General features: G+C 50.1%; 1 protein-coding gene across 1 annotated transcript in view; it reads right to left on the reverse strand.

Annotated features, from left to right (window-relative positions):
• LOC104273993 (serine/threonine-protein phosphatase 6 regulatory subunit 2-like) overlaps positions 1-19795 on the reverse strand; it is a gene marked incomplete at its 3' end in the record, with an annotated part of 26151 nt that extends 6356 nt beyond the window's left edge. Inside the window, exons 1-2 of the mRNA XM_009869501.1 lie at positions 19660-19795; positions 1425-1670 (exon numbers count right to left, since the gene is read on the reverse strand). Of these exons, the coding sequence (XP_009867803.1) occupies positions 1425-1651 (227 nt within the window). The remainder of the gene's footprint in view (positions 1-1424; positions 1671-19659) is intronic.
• Between the last annotated feature and the right edge of the window lie 1607 nt (positions 19796-21402).

The raw sequence follows: 21402 nt of genomic DNA on the forward strand, positions 1-21402 counted from the left end.
GACGCACGTTGGCTTGTTCAGGGCGTCCCTGCCCATGGCAGGGCTGGGTCAGATGGTCTCTGAGCTCCCTTCCAACCTGAGATGCTCCAGGATTCTGTGACTCTATCTATGGTACTGGAAGCATTTCCAAAAAGAACACTTCATGAAGATCAGCTCTATCTGTCCTGGCACGCAGGTCACTGCGTAGTTTTGCTGCCATTGGAGACTCACGGGTCTGGCTCCAGGGCACAACCACGCTTCCCACCGCCACGCCCGCACCTTCAGGGCCCCGGAGCCTCTTCCCACCACCGGCCACCTTCGTCTGTGCCTTCTCATCAGCCAACCCGGCCCCAAGCTGCCGAAACCACGGGCTGCCTTCAAAAGCCGACGAAAAAGGGCACATGCACACGCGTAAACTCTCTCATACCGAGCATCTCTCTTCATTCTGCTTTGTGTTAAGGACTTGGCTTCCTGGAAATATTTGTTTGTCCCCTCCTTCCCTTATTCTTCATCTGTCCGCTTACAGTAGGAAAAGGCTTCCACTCAGCACATGGGATCAGAGACATCAACCATCTCCTGAGAGCAGCCACAGGAGCCTCAGAAAGAGCAGGGGAGTATTCTGCGGTGACAGGGACATTTACCTCACTCAAACCCAGCGGATCGACTCTCTCACCTACGTAACCATCCCGAACAACCCAATCTTCTGTGGATTCAGGCAACAGCAGCAACGGTCAACGCTGATCCGCTGATCCATTCCCAGGGCAACAAACTTGCCTGGTTTTATTCACTTATTTCTACCCAGAGCAGACTTTTATTTTTAGATAACCTTCACACAGAAAAACAAACCTCCCCTATCCGAAATGTAAATAATGTGAAGTATACATTTAGTTAAAAATGTACAACCACAACTTGCTGCAAGAACCAAACACACCTGAAGAGTTCACCATCGTCACAAATGGGCTCTTCACAGGGTCTGGCCGCTCCCTAACAATACGATGGCTGGAATCAGCAGGTTTTGGGTATGCAACACATTGAAAATAGTACATCTTTTATTCAGTGGACAGCTCACTTTCTTTAGTGGGCTTGACCACTGAAAACCCATCAAGCTCAGAAATTTATAACTCTGAGCAGAATGCTCACTGCTTGCAATTTGGGTAGAAACACACTAACGGTGGTTTTGGGATGTTTGATTATTTTGCCTGCAAAGTTCTGAATGAAGAGCGAGAGGTTATTATAATTTTTTTTACATAAACTCCATGTTAAACCATTAAAAACAAAGGAAACAAGCTTGCAAAAAAATCACTACAAACAACAAAACGCTGTGAAAGATTTCCCAGCGCTGGCCAGCCCTTCTCCCAAGAGAAAAGCTCCCAGGCGTCTCACACCAGGGCATTTCCAACGTCTCTCTCAGTTTTGTTCGCACAGGACAGAAGCCAGATACCTACTTGAAGCGGACCTTCTCGTCCATATCCACGGGGGGCTCATGGGTGATGAGGTTGACCAGCTCCTCCATGCAGGGCTGCTGGCAGAGGAAGTCCAGCAGCTTGCGGTTCTGAGCCTTGCACTCCTGCAGGATGTCATCTTCGTCCATCAGCTCGTGCAGCGTCACATCTTCTTTATCCAGCAGCTTGTCCACATGCGATGTCGTGTTCAAATCGAACTTCCAGAACATGTTGATGGGACACAACTAGCTAGAAGGCAAAAGAACACAAGTTAATTTTCCGTCGCCGCTGTTCATCCCTCCTGTCTAACTCTGAGCAGAACACCTGAAGAGAGCTGCCGGCCAGCCCGTAACAACCACAGTTCCGAAACAACATCAGCAACTTCTTGCACCAGAAACACTACGTGACTTACGTTCTAGCGGCGTGATATCACAAATGGACACAGCACATGCCTAAATTTACTGTAACGGCAAGTAGCTTGAACTAAAATCAAAGCTTATGTTCAGACACAGAAATGCTTTGCTGGGTTGGAGCCGAGGCTGGTCACAGGCAGGGAAGCGGCATTGCTGCCCTGTAAATAATTCGCATTAAAGGGTTTGGGGTGGGTTTTTTTGTATTATTTGTGTCAGAGTCACGCTCATCACTCGTAACTGCAACAACCAATGACCTATTCAAGTGGAAGAAATGTCTCCATTGCACACGTAACAGCGAGAGATAAACAGAGATAGACCACAACTGGAAAGTATTACAAAACCAACCAAACAAAAACCCAACCCAAACCACCACACACAGCCTACTGGACACCGTGAGCAGTAACCACATTGGTTGCCCTCCCCACCATCACCTTCCCTCCCAAGGAGTTTCTCGAGGACATTTTACACCATCCCAACCAAATACAAATATTTTGAGGCAGTTCCTTGCGAAACCCGGGATGCTGCACGTAACAAAGACTGACAAGAAGCACCTCGAGCTGGAGCCCGGTCCCACAAACACTCAGTGGGTCACCAGACCTGCCCCAGGGGCACGTTTTGTCCCTCACCAGGTGCCCCGGCCCCGCTCGCAGCGGTTCTGACCCTCCCCTCCAGCATCCCCTCTCCGTACCACAGAACCACAGAACCCGCTGCGCTTGGCACGAACCTCCTGTGTGGGACCACAACCACACGCTGTGCTTCAGGGGAGGCTTCGCTGCTGCCACGTAGATTGCTAAGAATATTCCCCTCCAATTTTTCGCTGATTATAGAGCACCGCACTTTGTATTACTCATTTGCAGCCCACTCCTACCCCTAACGCTTTCTTGCCTTTTTGTTACCCTGATTTTTCTCTATGCGAGATCCATTAATTACGTTTCCCCAACACACTTCCACTTTCAGAGAAGTTATTAATTATATCAAAACCAGGCAGTGTTCAGACTACCCTTAAGAAACTCTTCCAGTGGTCTTCCCCTTGCTCCATATTTTCTCTAAGCATTCTACCCCCTTTAGCGTCTCATCTCGGGGTCAGCTAATTCAATTCCTCAACAAGCCGTACCCTGGCTATTGGACCGAGCATCTTAGGGATCTTCACAAAGAAACGATTTACTGCATTTCTTCTGGAGAACCAGTTCCCAAAGAAAGAGCTCAGATGGGCTCGGCACAACTTAAATGATGGATTTTTGTACCATGTTCACATTGCGGTATCTTTTATTGTTCGCTCCCGGGAGCAACTAAGGACTTGTCTTTGTCTTTCCTCAGTAATGCTTTCGGTGTCTTCAGAGAGCGAAAGATAGCTCCAACTCCTCACCAGCAGACACCCAGACTTCAAAAAGCAGCGAAGTCATGTACCCACCCGAGAACCCGAGCAGAGCCTTTCATTTCTGGCTCCCGTTCAGCGTTTCAGACCAAACTCTTCCCCAGACGCTGTCTCCTCCTCCCTCAAACCCAGCGGCTCCGCTACGCGTCCAGAAGTCTGAAGAAAGGGAAGGACCCGCTCCGACTCCCGGGTGGGTAAAAGCTGTGCAGAAGCCGACGTGCAAAGAGGGAGCACGGGGAGAGGGCTCCGGGCATCAGAGGTTATTTCACGAGACAAATGCTCGTTAGCGCTAAAGAAAATAAGAAAGTAAGTGCCAACCCCTGCTGACAGAGGGGACAGGCATACTCCAACATGACCATTCTGCGTAATAACGCTGTTACGCTAAGACACCTGGTGGGGAATGAAGTCAATTGGATGCGAGATGTCAATGTGCTCCACTCCCAGACTCTGCGTACAAGCGTGTGATTTTCTACAACAGGATCACAAGGCTTTTTTTAACCTAACCCACATCACTGCTTCCGCAGCAGCGGCAGGAACACTCGCTCCAACCAGTCATTTCGCTTCTGCCAGCATCCAAAAATGTTACCACGCCTGAACTTTTGCCAGTGCCACTGCTTGCATAACTACAGCTAAGACAGAGTTTTGGAATTAGCCTTGTAACAAGGAGAAAACGGCAATTTTTCCCTCTGGGAAGGTTTACTGAAGAAGGGGGCACTGTCTTTCAGTTCCCACAGCTGGGCTATTAAATAGGCTGTGTAAAAACCCACATTTTTTATGCCGTGTTTAAATACCTGGCTCCCACACAGTGTCTCTCTCACACAGAATCTCCAACTAAAGGGCTTACAGGAACTGCTAAATGAAACACATTAAAAGAAACACTAATTTTCCATTTATTTTTACAAGTTAAGTTTTCTGCCCTACCTCAGCTGGAGGATTCTTCATGTGTGCAGGAGATATGTGTCTCAGGATCTCCAGAAGAAAAAGGTTTACAAGATCAAGGCTATACTTTCAACTGGAACAGCTCCGTTACCCTGGATATTTGATACCAAACTCCAGGAAGCTCCATTCAGCGGCTCAAAGTTTGTCACGGACAACTCCTCCGTTTCAGAGAGCTTTTTTCCGTGCTGACATAGCTCCTTCTTTTAATGTCTTTATGGCAGAGATTTAGAAGAAACCAAGAAAATCTTTGCGAGTTTCTCTTCTGCCCCACAGCACTGCCGACACGACCAAGCCCTACCCGGAGCATCTCGCCGCTGGGCCGGCCTTGGGGCACAGGCTGGACTCCATGATCTCAAGGTCTTTTCCAGCCTCAATAATTCCGTGTTGAGTCCTGAGGCAACGTTTAAGCCATGAACTACCACAGCCCCCAAAGTCCAGCCTGCTCGGAGCCTCGCCTCCCCGCAACCCTCCTGCCCTCCTCGCTGCCCTCGGACTTTGGGCATTGTGAGGCAGAGCTCACAGACACCCTGCGGGGAAGCACACGGCCCCGACAAAACAGAACCGAGATCTAGAAAACCACCTCAAACTTACACCAAGTTCCTTTAAACAGCAACGGGTCAATCTCTTCGGGTCAAACCTACAGCAGCGGGTTTCCCGCAAAGCTGCCCGTGGGCCTCCAGGCTCTGAGCAGCCGAGCTCGGGGACCGAGGGGAAGGTGCTCCAAAAACAAAAGCTCCCCTAGACCTGCCCACAGCCCATCCGCCGCCATTTCCAAACCATCTTCCAAACCGCCAGATTAACCAGTTTAGGTTGAGCCCAACCTTTTGGGAACGCGCTTCCCACCCACACCACCCCCAAGAGCATAAAAGGGGGCAGAGAGAGAAGCAGCCTCTAATTCGAGCTGTTTGCACCAAGGGTACACTGAAACGACTCAGAAAGGTCAGCAACAAGCAAGAGCTTCTCCATCCGTCCATTCAGGCACTGCAAATGCACTCAAGTAACTGAATTCCTGAGTTGGAAGAGACATCTGAATTTTCAACCTACGTGGCACCGCGGTGACAGTAATGCTGTTTGGCTGTATAGTCTGTTCCTTACAAACTGTTCTTCAGATATTTTTAACTAACTACCCTTAGTTATAAATTCACCGAGCGAAAAGCCGGCATAAAAGGCCTTATATTAAAAATGTTTGGGTGCACAGTTAACCCAAATACATATATATTCCATACACATATGTGGAATACACACGTAAATCCCACTTTTCAAATTTAAACCCGTTATAAATCTGTCAATTCGACCGTTTCTCAAAACTTTTTGTACATCTGCAGGAAAACCTGTCTAATCTACCGGAGATAAGCTGTCCTGAGGAGCGGAAGACAGCTCTGCTCTCAGCACAGAGCTGGCAGATTCCCTTTCCAACCTTCTTAAAATAAAGGCTGAGAAGAAAAGCTGCGGAGTTTGGCCTCTCCCAGTCCTCGCCAGTAGAGCTGGGCTTCTGGAAGACACTGGTGCGATTCCCAGTGCCCCGGGACTGGGCGCAGCCGCATCCAACTGGGAAGGTAGCCTGCCCGGCAGCACTGACTCTCCCCTCAGGTTGTCACAGATTCACAGAATGTTGGGGTTGGAAGGGATCTGGAAGGGTCACCTGGTCCAACCCCTGCCAGAGCAGGGTCACCCAGAGCAGGTCCCACAGGAACGCGTCCAGGCAGGTTGGAAAGTCTCCGGAGCAGGAGACTCCACACCCTCTCTGGGCAGCCTGGGCCAGGGAAAAAGTTCTTCCTGGTGTTTGTGGGGAAGCTCCTGTGCTCCAGCTTGCACCCGCTGCCCCTTGTCCTGTCCCTGGCCAGCCCTGAGCAGAGCCTGGCTCCGTCCTCCTGACACTCGCCCTTTCCCTGGTTCTACCCAGGAGTGAGGTCACCCCTCAGGCTCCTCTTCTCCAGCTGCAGAGCCCCAGCTCCCTCAGCCTTTCCTCCCCAGGGAGATGTTCCATTCTGTCACCCCTGTGGCTCTAATTAGTGAATCATTCCAGAAGAGGACAGTTACTTGTCTAGATTATCACATTTTTTTTTATTATGTTATAGATACACTAGTTTGCTTCTAGATATAACTCAAAATGGAGCATTCATAGGGTTCTGACATTCACAGCATCATTTGGGTTGGAAGGGACCTTAAAGGTCACCCAGTCCAGCCCCTGCAGGGAGCAGGGACATCTCTACCCAGATCAGGTTGCTCAGAGCCCCGTCCAGCCCGACCTTGGATGTCTCCAGGGATGGAGCCTCCACCACCTCTCCAGGCAACCTGTGCCAGGGTCTCACCACTCTCACAGTAAAGAACTTCTTTCCAACATCTAATCGAAATCTCCCCTGCTCCAGTTTAAAACCGTTGCCCCTCATCCAGTTGCTACACTCCCTTGTAAACAGTCCCCCCCAGCTTTCTTGCAGGTGTAACTTTCAACATGTAGAGCATTTTTCTGTGCCCCTGTCCAGTAATTCAAGATATTTCCATGCCCTTCAGCCAGTTACGTTGTACAATCTAGCAGACTGCACGTGCTTCATGCAAAAATACACCAACTGCGGCTGTGGGAAGCAGCAGGACATGTCCCCCTGCGCAGGCCGGTGAGTGTGGACCTGTCCTGCTGCTTCCACTAGTGGGAATCCACCAGAGGTTCTTCTGGACCATCCAAGCCTGCAGAGTGTCGATGGCTGGGCCGGGTTTCGTCAAGGGCCCAGCTCTGCTGTCCCGCTGGGGCTGCCCAGGTGCAGGTGACGCTGTGCCACCGCCCCACCGGCTGGGAGCAACCTGCTGTGTTTGGGCAGAAAGTTCTTCTGGACCATCCAGGTCTCCAAAGCCTCAGTGAACTGGCAAGGAGAGCGGAGAATAATAACGAGGGCTTCTCCAGGTGCTTTGACCGAAAAACGAAGCCTGGGGATTACAAAACCTCACTTGATCGCCCGGACACTTGCTTTGGCCTGACTGACTGTTGCTTCCCGTGCGCCACGAACAGTCGTTGCCAGATCTCACTTTGGGCTGCGTTACTGAGCAGCCTGTAAGAGCAGCGCAGCTAAAAAACCTTTTCTGGGCTGGGGCGAGTCAGAGGAGACTCCTGTGGCCACGTGCGCTGTGCTCTGCTCTGCCCTGGTGAGGCCACATCTGGAATGTTGTGCCCAGTTCTGGGCCCCTCAGCTCCAGAGGGACAGGGAACGGCTGGAGAGAGCCCAGCGCAGCCCCAGGGATGCTGGAGGGATGGAACATCTCCCTGGGGAGGAAAGGCTGAGGGAGCTGGGGCTCTGCAGCTGGAGAAGAGGAGCCTGAGGGGTGACCTCACTCCTGGGTAGAAACAGGGAAAGGGCGAGTGTCAGGAGGACGGAGCCAGGCTCTGCTCAGGGCTGGCCAGGGACAGGACAAGGGGCAGCGGGTGCAAGCTGGAGCACAGGAGCTTCCCCACAAACACCAGGAAGAACTTTTTCCCTGGCCCAGGCTGCCCAGAGAGGGTGTGGAGTCTCCTGCTCCGGAGACTTTCCAACTTGCCTGGACGTGTTCCTGTGGGACCTGCTCTGGGTGACCCTGCTCTGGCAGGGGGTGGACCAGATGACCCTTCCAGATCCCTTCCAGCCCCAACATTCTGTGATTTAATTAACTTTCCTTAACCTGCCTCAATGTAGGTAAGCTGTCGAACTAACAGAGCACTTTTTCCCTACGAGCTGTAAAGAGCCTGAAGAGAAACTCTCAGAAGAAAAGGGATGTCCCCATGAAGAACTTGAGCTAACATGAAAAACTCCAGCAGCACTAAGCACCACACCACAGTTCATCAAAAGGACCCCAGGAAACAGAAAGCAGCCATCCGACGACGGACACACCGGCATCGTTTTGTAGCGCCCGGAGCCCAGAACAAGCAAGATCTGCAGCCCCCGAAGTGTGCTTCTCCTCCTTGCAAGGTGCTGGTAAGAAAACACGACTACGGAGTAATGGAAAATGGGTCGAGAGAGACCGACACCAGGCAGAGGGTTGCCGAGTGTTGTGGGCCCAATAAACGGTAAATACAGTTTCCTCCTGTGATACACGACTGACAAGGATTCAGTGCTGTTTCCTGCTTACCCTCTCTTTAAATACCTGCTGAAACTTGAGGAACAACTAAATACTGAAATATTAAACACCAGAAATCACTAATGAAGTTAAGGAATACAAGGTAACTGCCCAGTCGAAGAGGTAGATGGAGAATCTGGAATACAAAAGAGTATCTTGCTTTCGGCGTCACTGCAGACTCCAATAAAAAAACAAAACCAGGAAATTAAATTATATCGGGGCACCTATGGCAAAAAAAATAATTTAAAAAAATGCCGATTTCCAAGACAAAAGATCACAGAGAAATGAATACTAACTGCCAACTTTAAACACTTTCAGCTATTAAGCACCGAACAGAGTTCTGCTCCCTAGTTTTAGGCGCTGGTGGGGCGGTTAATGCAGTTTCTGAACCATCTGACAAAGTTCTTGGGCGTTTTCGCCCAGCAGGAACAGGAGGGCTGTCTAAAGCCGAAGGGCAGAGTTTACTCCCTCCTGCAAAAGCCCGTTTTGGCAAAGGCAGCAGGAAGCAGAGGGTAGGAAGGGAAGCATGCTCTGGTCACCACCAGTACCTTGGTCGCTATCAAGGCCGACGGCGCGCAGCGGAACTCGAGGAGGACAAAAGCAGCCGAAGTCCTCTCCAGAGCCCGTGCCTCTTCCCCAGGGGCTAAGGCACTACTCGCTGCTCAGGGCGGGAGAAGGACCATCCTATCTATGCTGAATAATCCCGTGGTCTCCACCGTTTCCTCTTGCAGAACTGCTGAATCTTCTTACAGAGCTCCGCTGGGTCTTTACGTCCTTTAAGTGTGAGCCGCCTGCTGCGTTCATTCCTTCATTGCTGTTCAGGGGGTTCCAGTCCTCACAATAGCAGGGCCTCAACGGTCTCTTGGTATCCCCAAAAACCTACCAACAAGAAGAACATCATGACCATTTTCAATATCCAACGAGCTACCACACTCAAGCCCCCGACATGTGTGCGGTAGCAAAGAGGAGGGAACCCCACAAAGGAGGGGAGCACGACCTGCCGCCCCTCCGCCAGCAGCTTCTCTCCCACGCTCCCGCACAACCTTTCGGGGTGTTGTGGCGCCCAGAGATTTATTTGAAAGACCAGCCTAGCCAGACGCACATCTCTAGAAAGGCTGATGAACGCCTCTCCAAAGACAAAACATGTTTTCACACCTGTGACTCTTGGCCTTACGCCTTATCGATGCACTATCACCTCATGGAAAGTTTCCGCTAGCCACAGACAAAACTAAGAAGCATTAAAATGTGTCAGGAGAACTCAAAAACTTTTGATCAGGCTCCCGTGGAAGGGAAGGCTCGCTGTACAGCTCTAGCGGACTCTAACCAGGTCTGTTCTGGAGACCTTCCTGACCAGAAAAGCCCTCTGGCGTACCCACACAATTCCACGATTGCTCCTGCCCTCCTCCCCCAGCATCACCGACCTCCCATACGCCCTCCTGGCACAAGGCACAGTTGACAAAACAGGAACGGAATAACTGCTTCGCCAACAGCAGACACGGAGCCTCTGTCGCCAGCGGGTCGTCCTGCTTCTCTCGCCCTTGGACCGGAACTGCTGAACTATTTGACTGTCACAGAACCACAGAACAGTTTCGGTTGGAAGAGACCTTCAAGATCATCAAGTCCAAGCTTCGTCCCAGCCCATCTCTGAGCGATGACAATCTGGGCGTCAGGTCTTGGGCAGGAATTGAGCGATACTTTCCAAAGAACCCAGCAAAGTCAGGAAACACAGACTGAGCACTAAGACATATCCGAAACATTATGAAGAACCATTTCTCTAAGGTTTATAGAAGTCTGCGGTGTAAGCAGATACCGATCCTTTATTGCCCTTCATCAGGCCTGCTTAGTATTTACAGTTATTTGTTCTACATCCAGAAAAACATTAGAGTATGATGAGACTCCAACGTGCTGGGAGTTTCAGGGACGTACCAGTAAGCAACAAGGTCAAATGCAAAGCGGTTGGCAGCAGCCACCTAACCTAGAGAGCCTCCGGGCTGAGAACGCAGCCAGGAATTGGGCTTTTTGTCAATACTCTTAAAAGGAACAAAATCCTTCAAACTATTGTATTTCAACAAACTGTTTTTCCTTAGGTCTAGATGATTAAATAGCCTACTCTGACAGCAACAGAAGTAGTTTTCATTTTGAAAGAGCTTTCCATTCTGAAGTTAATTAAGAGGGAAAAGTTTCTGAAATGAAAAATTCCCATTTTTCTCCTACTAAGTTGTCATTATATTGACTTTTGATTCAGCGTTGCTTAAGAATGTGTCTTCAGCACTGCAAGCACCTTCAGGTACCGACAGAGTTCCCCAGCTACCCTTCTGCAAAGCCTTTGCTCGCCCTGCTTGGAAACTACCACAAATTAACAGCAGTTGGCTCCAGAAAGGAAGGTTTAGGTTCCCAGGCACATCAGATGCATTTTTGTTTTTTCCCTACTGTCAACATAGGGCTGAGGAGCAAAGTGTTTATTGAACTTAGCAGGCAAGAAGCCAGACAGAGCCCCAACCCAACTTCCAACAGGAGCTTCGAGCTGATGATAACCTCCCCTTCTGTAAATGAAGAGGCTTTTACAATTTTCTTGCAATACAGTAACTTATTTGGGCCAGATTGCTCCATTTCTTGGATCTTCTTGGAAACAAACAACACAGCAGCACCTTCAAGAAGGCGGAAACCAGCCTGAAGATGCCTTATGCTCTCTTTGATGGGAAGGGCCCCCTCCCAGAAGCAGAGGACCCAAATGCTGGGAAGCAAGGCAAGAACAACCTCTTTCTGGTGAACCGCCTCAACCTTCTACCACCACTTCTTCACAGACAATCTTAAGTCACACCTCAAATCTCCCACTTGATAATTATCCAGGGAATGCTCTGCGAATGCACCTGATTTTTTTAAACCCATTTGGGCTTGCAGTCAAAAGTGTTCTCTGACCATAAATCCCACCAGCGTTTCAAACTGTCTGGAGAAGCACTTTGTAAACCAGATGTTTCCAAGTCACTGTGCATTAAAATCCTCACCCTGAGTTGAAGTTGTTTAGGAAACATATAAGGATTGTGTAAGTTAAGGAGTTGAATAAGTGCAAGGCTTCGCACTCTGTACAGCATAGGAACTAGGAGAAAGCTGCTCCGCGAGGGGACTTTGAGGCAGTGTGAAGCTGGAAGCCTACACTGGAGTTTCTTCTATACATAAGAAGTCGATGTGAAGTCTCAGCCTTTGTTTTAATCTGACCTCTACACTGAAATAGTCAGTATCTTTCTAAAACTTATGTAAAAAACAAGAGTGCAGACAAAAAGAAGCATTTAGTCCAAGTGGAAACTTTCTCTTAAAGATGATGGCTAAGTTCCTTGGGCAAACTCAGGGAAGAGAAGAGAGACGTGAGTGCTTTTGGGACCACAACCAAAGAGCCAGCATTCAAAATGAACCTGAATTTTCTCGTTTTACTAACTACACTCAACTACTTCCCGGCCATTCCTTCACCCAACCCCACACCGCAAAAAGACCGGGTCTGCTGCCTACCACGGGTCACTTATTTTCCCCATTTCTGAGTTTCGAGTTTTGTAAAACGCAGGAAGCCCAGAGCTGCAGAAGGATGTTCCGAGATGAACAGCTGTGAACTGCTTAAAGGAAGCTTTCCATAACCAGGTTTTTCTTCACCGAGCTCTTTAGCCCCCACCACCCACCTGTCTCTATTTGCAGCCGAGGCAGAGTCGGTTGGAGACACCAAGGGCTGCGTAGGGCCGGGAAGATATTCAAAACAGTCCCTGCGACACAGCTTCTCAAGTTTCACTTTCCTTCCTTAAACAACAAGTGACAAAAGAGCTAAATCGGAATAGGAGAACAGGAGGGTAAACATGCTCGGGTCAAAGTTCACATTCTTGCTGCTCAAGATAACTCCCGCTATTTTTCTTTTAAAGCTGTTTCGAGCTCTTGTATTTGGGGGGGAACCTACATGTACTCACTGTAAGTGGGGAGCCCGGCTGGGTTTTACCCAAACGGCTCGACCCCTGGGGACCAGACGTCTTTGTGGAATCCCGGAGCAGAGAAGGTGGAAGGAGCTGACGGAAGGTCCGTGGAGCAGCTCTGCCCCGCAGGCGGCTGGACGTTGTTCAGAGCCGTTTGTAAGGACTCGAGGCCTTAATTTTCCCAAGGGCTTTAATAAGGTGTGAAGCAATTACTGGCGCTGACCTTTAACACTTCCCAGTCGTCTCCAACTTACATCAGAGAACCGCTGCTGTTCACGCTTAACTTTTGATTCGGGATTTTTTTCATAGACGCAAAATAAAAGATCCAAGTTGCTTAATTTTGAGCAGTTAATTCAATCACGTTGCACAGCTGATGGGTAACGTCATCTGGGCAACAAGTCTACGGAACAACTTCAGATCCTGTTTTGATTTACACTCCAAATAATCTGGACGTATTTTCAACCTCTACGCACAAATGGCACTTTACCCAGGCCCTGCACCTTTAATGCTGTAATGCCACCGAGCACTAGAAAAGTTTTACAGGAAGACGGCTGCGGAATGAGAGGAGGGACCGACAGCCTGGCCGGGGCAGCCACAAACCCTGGACAGCAGAGCAAGCAGGGAGGACGTGCTCTGCGGTCCCACGACAATCCTCTTCGGTGTCAAGATCAAAGTCACGACTCAGTGCCCTGAGCTGTCGGCTTTCTCTGGCCTCGCCGGGAGTTGCGCGCGTACGGCTGGGGGACGGAACGGGCCATCTCACCGCAGGTTCCCATCAGCAGGGAGCGCCAACAAATCATGCCATTAAAAAAAATAAATATATAAAAGGATGAATTTTATACTACAATTCACAGCAGGAAACAGGTTCACAAACACTGATTTTTTCATTTAGGGTAACAAACAGCTTTTTAGGAAGGCAGGTGCTTCCCAGACCCCCAGGGACATCCTTGCTCCAGGTAGTAAGAAAAAGAGCAGAAAAAAGTCGGCAACTAAGTGTGTGGAGAACAAGAGGAAAAAAGACTGATCAGAGGGTGCTCCTTGTCAGATATTTTTAAAGGGTACGTCGATCACTTGCTGCAACTTTTTGTAAACTCCTCTCTAAACCCAGCCTGGAAGAGTGCTCGCTTCTGGGGGCGGGGAGGGGCAATTCTGCTCTCTTCAGCGCGTTCAAACCCGTTACGCATCCCTTCGTCCTCCTCCTGTTTTGTGGGCAAGAAATCAAACACACACAACCCTGAGGAGGCCGGGCTTCTTGGTGGCGTTATCCTGAACAGGAACAGGGAGATGAAGTACTTCCTACCTTCTCCTGAACAAGTTAGAACCCAAAATTTTTCCACTTTATTATTAAAATTAATTAACTCCACGTATCGGAAACTTGTCTGGCTGCACGTTCAGGCTCTAACCAGGTGAGGTCCAAACCTGGCGCGACGGGTACCTCGCTCCTGACGTCTGCCACACCCCAGGTGTTGGCACTTCAGCACTAACCCACAAATATCTTCTGCTTTTCCAGAGGGACATCTCAGAGTTGCTCCTATTATTTCTGGAGTATCTCATGAAAGGAAAAAACCACAACAGTTTAAGGAAACCAGTTTCCTGTGACTATAAGCCGCCATTTTTGAAGATCAGCTGCTTTAGGGAGAGCGTTTCCAAATCTGATACGCGTAGAATTAAACTGTCATTCAGACACCTGCTATTTGCCAACAATGCACTGCAGGAATTTTTTAATATTTAGAAGGTATGCAGAGGCTTCCGTCGAGAAGCAGAAGAGCACAGAAGGCAGCCCCTGATCGCACACTGGCTCTGTGAGAGAGGATTAATCACAAAATTTTTTTAAAAAAATAAATTTCCTTCTACTATCTATGTTCCAAAGGTATCGCTACTTTTGGCCTTACTCCTTACACAGGCAGATGCCAAACATCTCCTCCCTCGGCCACGGGGCCCGCAGTGACTGTTTCACCCCTTCTCTCACTTCACCTCGTCCCTCTGCTGCTCACGCATTCGCAGTTCATGGCCTGGATTTTATTTAACTATTCTGTAGGGGCAGGCACAGGGTGTCCACTCAGAACTTTTGCCTGAGTACCACCACCTTCACCCGCTCTAGAAAATGCCAGCAGCACTCTGCAGAAATAACGGCTGATTAAAATCCACCGAAAGACCAGCAGCTCCACACATCGCCACGCTTACGGCACCTTGCAGAGCTTCTTCACCTGCGTAAAAAAACCCCAGAAAATAAAAAATACACTGCATCTCCTACCCCCAAACCTTCAGGTGAAGCTTTGTCTTACTCTTTACTACCCGAATTCCACACCTGTGTCGTTTTGCTCGGAATTGTCCCTGGAGTTACCAAAGGCCACCCTGAGCTTTTGGTGCCCGTGGGCACACGTACAAGCATCCCGTAGCATTTCCCAACCCTTCAGCTCTCGCAGTGCTCCAAGAGCAGCGCAGACGAACGCGGAGGCCCAGCAATCACCGCAGGCAACTCCTGCTGCAAACTGGGAGGAAATTACCAAGAGTTACTGATTCTTTTTATTTGAGCCTATTTAAGCTCGTTCTTGATAAAACATTTAACATTTTCCACTTAGTTACTAAGTGGAAACACATGGAAATGCTGAGAGAAGTACATTATCCTACTTGTTTCTAAAAAGAAAGCTATTTTGAGCACTTCTGACTTTCCTGTAACATCCTTTCTGTTACAAAACATAACTTCAGCAGCTACGTCACAGCTCAAGAGTCTTCCAAGGTCCCATTTAATTCAATCTGCCTTTAGCCTCGGCAGGCACGGATCCCTCACGCGAATTTTAAGGTTATTTTATGATATGTTTTTCTTTTGCCAAGTTTTCATACAAGATCTCCTTTATTTCCTCTGTAAGTATAAATAATTTCAATCTTTGCAACACAGAGCAAAAGGGAAAAAACAAACCCAAACCCCCAAACCCCAGAGGTAATCCTCTCAAGTGGCAGGATCTGAGAAAGCTGCAGAACACACCTGCAAGTCAGACGGAAACAGATCCCCAGGACTAGATGGCGTTCACCCAAGAGCTCCACACCTTGAAAACACAGCAGCCAGACAACTAATTGCAGGGAATAAAGCACCACTTTATTTAACCTGGTGAACCTGAAGCCCCAGACTAGTGCTTTAAGCCAACTGTTACCCGATTTACAAACCCCACAACGAAAACAAGCGGATGGGCAAAGCCGGTGTGATCGGCAGCTCCCCCGAACTCGCGTGGCCTTTCCAAACAACTTGAAAGAAAAACTCACCTTCTCTGGTGAACCAGCAGCTAGGTGAAACGTAAGAAACAAATCAAAAGCGAATTGAAGAAGAAAAAGGCAGAAAGCAGGGTCCCGAAAGAAACAGTGCTGCTCAATATATTCACAAGTGATCTCAGAAGACCAATGAACAGTAAAGGAGTAACATGTCCTGGCGCTAGAAAAGTTCTTTAGCCATTGCCATCCCCAACGGCTGCACAGCGATTTCCTGGCAATAAGCAACCAGGCAACGAGACGGCAGATTTAAGTCAGTGCTGACAAAAGCAAAACTAGTTCTGGGAGAGAACCACCCCTGAACAACGACCGCGAAGGCAGTGAACAGCCCTCCCATCAGGGACCCGCGGCCATCCGGCACAGCCCGAACCTTTCTTAGGGGCAAGGCAGGAAAATCAATCTGTGTGGGATTTGTAAGCATCACCAGCAGCTATTCCAGCATCGCTCCAGGTGAAGCTCTCTGTCGGGAAAGAGGACAAGCAGGGCAAAAGTAATTTGTCCCCATCCACTGTGCCCTGACTGGCAAACCTGTCCTCTCGCACTGGCTCGGTCTAAGCCAGGAGCTCTCGTGGAGCAGCCAACACCTGCCGTGTCCCTCAAGAAATCTCTCATCCTTCGCCAGCTCTGGAGCCCGGCTGCCCATCTGCCCCTGCCTCGTCTGCACCACAAGTTTCTTTCCTGCCGAACTTTCAGAACCTCACACTCTTCTGCTGCCCCATCCCACTTCTGAGCCCCAAAAAAGCTCTGACGGTCCCAGGAAGGAGCCACCTCCCTCTGTCCTCAGGGCTGAGCCCGAGTCGCGTGCCACAGCCAGGACAAAGCCAACAAGCAGCGTTCCTCTGCGATACACGGCAGTCCTTTTGGAGAAACACGACATTTTAACACAAAATCCTGCAGACCTTGGAGCCACTGCTCAAGGATCTCATTATTGAGCAGCAGCCAAAGAAGTAAAAGTTATGTCCCGAGTTATTATGAGAAAAAATAAGCAAGTAAACAGAAGGCACCATTCAACTGTCGTGTGCTTGCCCCTCGGGCGCCGGTCTGCGGAGCCGCTCCCACCAGAGCCAGCAGAGCTCCAACGAGCAAGGCTGGGCTGGTGAGGGTTAGGGTTGGGTTAGGGTTAGGGTTAGGGTTAGGGTTGGGTTAGGTTTAGGGTTAGGGTTAGGGTTAGGGTTAGGGTTGGGTTAGGGTTAGGGTTAGGGTTAGGCTGGGCTGGTGAGCCCCTTCGAGAAGAGACCGAGCAGAACGTGAGGCAGCCCGGCTTCCAAGGGCAGAAACTTCATACATGAGCACAGCTCAGAAGAACAGATACAGAGAAAGGCATGGATGGGATTCACGAGGTGAACAGACAGTTATTCACAGCTTCCTATAAACCCGAGGATGGGGACACCTCACGAAGGCACCAGGCAGCCAAGAGGCAGAACGAAACATCAATTGGCTTCTGCACGGGAAGAAGAAACCCTGTGGAACTTACTGCCAGAGATGTTTGTCGAGTCCAAAAGCTCAGCTGAGCTCAAAGCCTCAGCTGCTGACACGAGTTCATCAAAAACAGGTTTATGAAGGACCCCCAGATGTTTTAGAGCCACTGCTCTTTCAGAAAAGTCACTGACCTTGCAGACTGCCAGCAAGTGGGAGCAGCCACCCCGCAGGTACAGTGCCCTGAACTCCCGAGTTCATCGTTGGCAGGAACAGGTGTCAGAGGGTCTGAGCCAGCTGCACCTCCAGGACGACTGTCACCCGCCAGACCGGGCTACGCTCTGACTTCCAGCTGCTGTTTTATTATTTTTATGTATCTCACTGGCACAGACAACGACCCATGTCTGGGTACCACCCACGTGCTCTAGCTCAGAGATGGCTTCCAAAACAATTTTCACCGAGTCACAGAATAGTCTGGGCTGGAAGGGTTCTTCAAAGGTCCCACAGTCCTGACCCCCTGCGGTGAGCAGGGACATCTTTAACTAGACCGGGTTGCTCAGAGCCCCGCCAGCCTGACCTTGGACGCTTCCAAGGATGCGGCTTCTACCACCTCTCTGGGCAACCTGTGCCAGGGTCTCACCACTCTCATGGTAAAAAAAAATTTCTTCCTTCCTTATACCTAGTCTGAATCTACTCTCAATTTTAACCAGTTTCAAGCCACGAAGTCTGACACACAACATAAATATACTCAGCTCCAGCAGCAGCAGCATCCTTATTTACAGCTCAGCTAAAACCTGCACTTTTCTGCAACAAAACTTAGGGTCCCCTCCTTCTTTCAGGAGTTTTAAGAACTGAATGCCTTTTAGTTCATAATCCGTGCCCCCTGGGAGACCTTGCTTTACATAAAAATCTCCTGCCTTTGCAGCATTACCCTCTGCAGAATTCATCCTTGGTAAATCTGCAGGTGCCACCAAGCTGGGGGCAGTGTGGATCTGCCGGAGGGTGGGCAGGCGCTGCAGAGGGACCTGGCCAGGCTGCGTCGATGGGCTGAGGCCGACGGGATGAAGTTCAGCCAGACCAAGGGCAGGGTCCTACACTTTGGCCACAAGAACCAGGAGAGCAGCGAGGCTGGGGAAGGGCCTGGAGGGCAAGTGCTGTGAGGAGAGGCTGAGGGAGCTGGGGGGGTTCAGCTGGAGAAGAGGAGACTCAGGGGGCACCTCATCTCTCTCCTCAGCTCCCTGCAGGGAAGGGGCAGTCAGGGGGGTCGGGCTCTTCTCCCAGGACGAGAGGGCCCGGCCTGAAACTGCCTCAGGGGAGGTTGGGGTTCGGTCTCAGGCAGCCCTTCCTCCCGGAGAGGGTGCTCAGGCCCTTGGATGCTCTGCCCAGGGCAGGGGGAGTCCCCGTCCCTGTGGGGGTTTAAGGAGAGGCTGGATGTGGCACTTGGTGCCCTGGTCTGACCCATGTGGGGCTGTTGGGGCATGGGCTGGGCTGGATGCTCTCAGATGGCTTTACCAGCCTCAACAATTCCGTGATTAAAACAGCTTTTCCTAACTCAATCACATGAAAACGAGCGAGTCAGCCAGCCCCACTGCCAGCCCCAGGACGGACGGCAGAGCTCCCGCGGGCAGCCCGTCCACCTCCAAATAATCCCAAGGCAGTGAATCCCCAACGTAATTACACGCTGCACGGAAGGGCAGTTCCTCTGGTTGGTGATAAAATGCTGCTCAACAACTTTGCCGGATGCTTCTAATTTCTCACCTTATGAGAACCAGCGAGTAATCACAGCCCGTCCACTCCCACCACCGCAGTGACAAAACCTACTACACCTCATTTCCATATTATTTCTCCCAACAGCCACGAGCAGTTCCCACAAGCACAGACAGCCACCAGAAAGAAGAGTTCCATCTTCTTCCCAACAATTACGTATATTAAATCAGAGCTCAAGTTTTGAGAAGCACTTACCAATTAAACCTGGTTTTAGGGAGTGACCTGACCAACAGACCATGACTCGACTGCAAGCTCAGCAAAGGCAGAATTGAGCTTCTCAGCTCTGTGTAACCCGCTTCAAATCTCATCAGCTGGGTCATCCCAGGGACACCACAGTTTCCTCTCTGGGTATTAAACACAGCAGGGCTGGGGAGGTTCTCCTGCCCCTCTGCTCTGCCCTGGGGAGACCACCCCTGGAACCCTGTGTCCAGTTTGGGGCTCCCCAGTTCAAGAGGGACAGGGACCTACTGGAGAGAGTCCAACCGAGAGCTACGAGGGGGATCAAGGGACTGGACATGTCTGCTGGGAAGAGAGACTGAGAGACCTGGGGCTGTTCAGCCTTGAAAGGAGACGGCTGAGAGGGGATTTATTAATGTAGAGAAATACCTGAGGGGTGTGGGTCAAGGCGAAGGGGACAATCTCTTCTCAGTGGTGCCCAGCAATAGAACAAGCAATAATGGGTTTAAGTTAGAACATGGGAAGTTCCACCTCAACATGAGGAGAAACTTGTTGGCTGTGCGGGTGCCGGAGCCCTGGCCCAGGCTGCCCAGAGAGGGTGTGGAGTCTCCTGCTCTGGAGACTTTCCAACCCGCCTGGACGTGTTCCTGTGGGGCTGCCCTGGGTGACCCTGCTCTGGCAGGGGGAGGTTGCACTGGATGAGCTTTCAAAGTCCCTTCCAACCCCAACATTCTGGGATTCTGTGATTTTATGAAGCATGAAGAACAACCTCGCTAGCAACCACCAGAACATAGAACACAGCATTATAAAGCACACTGTCATTATCGAGCTTAAAGAGGAAAGGCAGATGTGCATACCTTCAGTAGAAGTTATTTCAAATGTGAAATCTTCTCCACGGACAGAGAAACATTTGGGTTACAGTTCCTGGAATATACCCAGCTTCAGAAAAGTACTTTCATCCAGTGTGAACTCTTTCTCAAGCTTCCTATCCTGGAAAAATATTTTTAAAAGTTATTATTAACCAAAGGTAACTGAGGACCAAAGACTTTATCACCTTCCCCGAAATGAGCTTCCAGATAACCTTTCAGCCCAAAGTCAAATCTGAACAAGACTGCAGGTGCCTCTTGGCAAAGGCGCCACCACCACCGCGTCGCACTCCTTCCAGTCACCCCTGGCCTCCGTGGCCCTGGGCAAACGCAAACCTTCGTGCCACGCTGTGAGGGCGCGGGGGTTAACGGCCCCTTCCCTCCCCAGCCCTCGGACTCAGCTGCGAGACTTGTACCTCATTCAAGAGCACGTTTGTTTTCTTGACATCCCTTCAAAAGAAAGTTATAGGTTGTCAAGGAAACGCAACGGTCATTTTCACTTGTTCCAAGAATAATCGCAGCAACAATGCACGGATCGCACGGATTCGCTCCGGGGCCCCACCACCTCAGGGAGGCAGCGGCGGCCGGAGGAGACTCCTCCGGGGTTTCAGAAAGGAACAGACAAAAGACCGAAGCCTGGCTTGGCTCGCTGAGCTCCCCTGCCCAGGCAGAGCTGGGTCTAACCAAGGCTCTCTCCTAACCCAGGTACTCCCTTTGCGCTGCGGGGTTAAGGCCAAACAGAGAATTACAGCCGTCGTCAACCGACAGCGTTCCCGCTTCATCCCAGAGCAAAGAGCAGCTCCCATCCCTGGGGCTCTGACCAGCCTGGCAGCCCCAGCACACGGACACGGCGCGATGGCACCACCAGCAGAACCAACTTTTCTCATCCTCTTCTCAGTAATGACCTAACTGGAGGTACGTTAGTCACCCGCAGCGGAAGTCATCGATTTGAATGGACAGCAAACACAACCCTGTCGCGCATATTTTAGGTCTGTAAACTTGCTGCCTTCCTTTTCCCCCAGTATTTTAAGTCTTTTAAATACTGTAAGTGGTAAACACAAAACAGTGCAGCGTGGATCTAAAATCAAAACTTGAGGCCCAGCAAATACAAGTCCTGCTCTGAAAACAGACTGAATTGTTTGCTGGAGGAGTGACCGTAACCCTCAGGTGTCTTCAGACAACAGCAAGAAAAAGCTACGCTTTCTGATTCTCTATATCCATATCTATATTCTATATATCCATATCTATATTCTATATATCCATATATATCCATATATAGCTATATATCCATTTCAGGAATTAATTTGTAGTTGTGGATATTTGCTGTATTTGTACTTAAAAGCAAAGGGTAAGAAGAAAAGCTCTGAGTAACGACTTTAAATTTGGTAGGGTGTAATTACTATTTAGAAGCTACTTTATCATGGCAATGCAAAACACCTGCACACCCTGACACTGCCGTAGTGTCACCTCAGCCTCGGTTCCACTGGGCTTGTGCTCAAATCCCGGCACGACAACCAGTCCTGCCAGATTCAGAGCCCAAAGTCCGGGCACCCGTTTGCCAGCTGGTGGCACCTCCACAAGGGCCGTTGGGAGAACAGCAAAGCGGCTCCATGCACCAAGAACCACGCGCGCCCTCCAACACCAAGCGCAGGCAGTGAGGCCCCAGGAAGAGCAAGCGCCCATCTCCTCCTTCCCCAATGGGCACTCACAGAATCCTTCAGGCTGGAAAAGCCC

Source organism: Apaloderma vittatum, unplaced genomic scaffold (genome assembly GCF_000703405.1).
Source record: "Apaloderma vittatum isolate BGI_N311 unplaced genomic scaffold, ASM70340v1 scaffold5115, whole genome shotgun sequence".
In the NCBI taxonomy this organism is placed as follows: Eukaryota; Metazoa; Chordata; class Aves; order Trogoniformes; family Trogonidae; genus Apaloderma; species Apaloderma vittatum.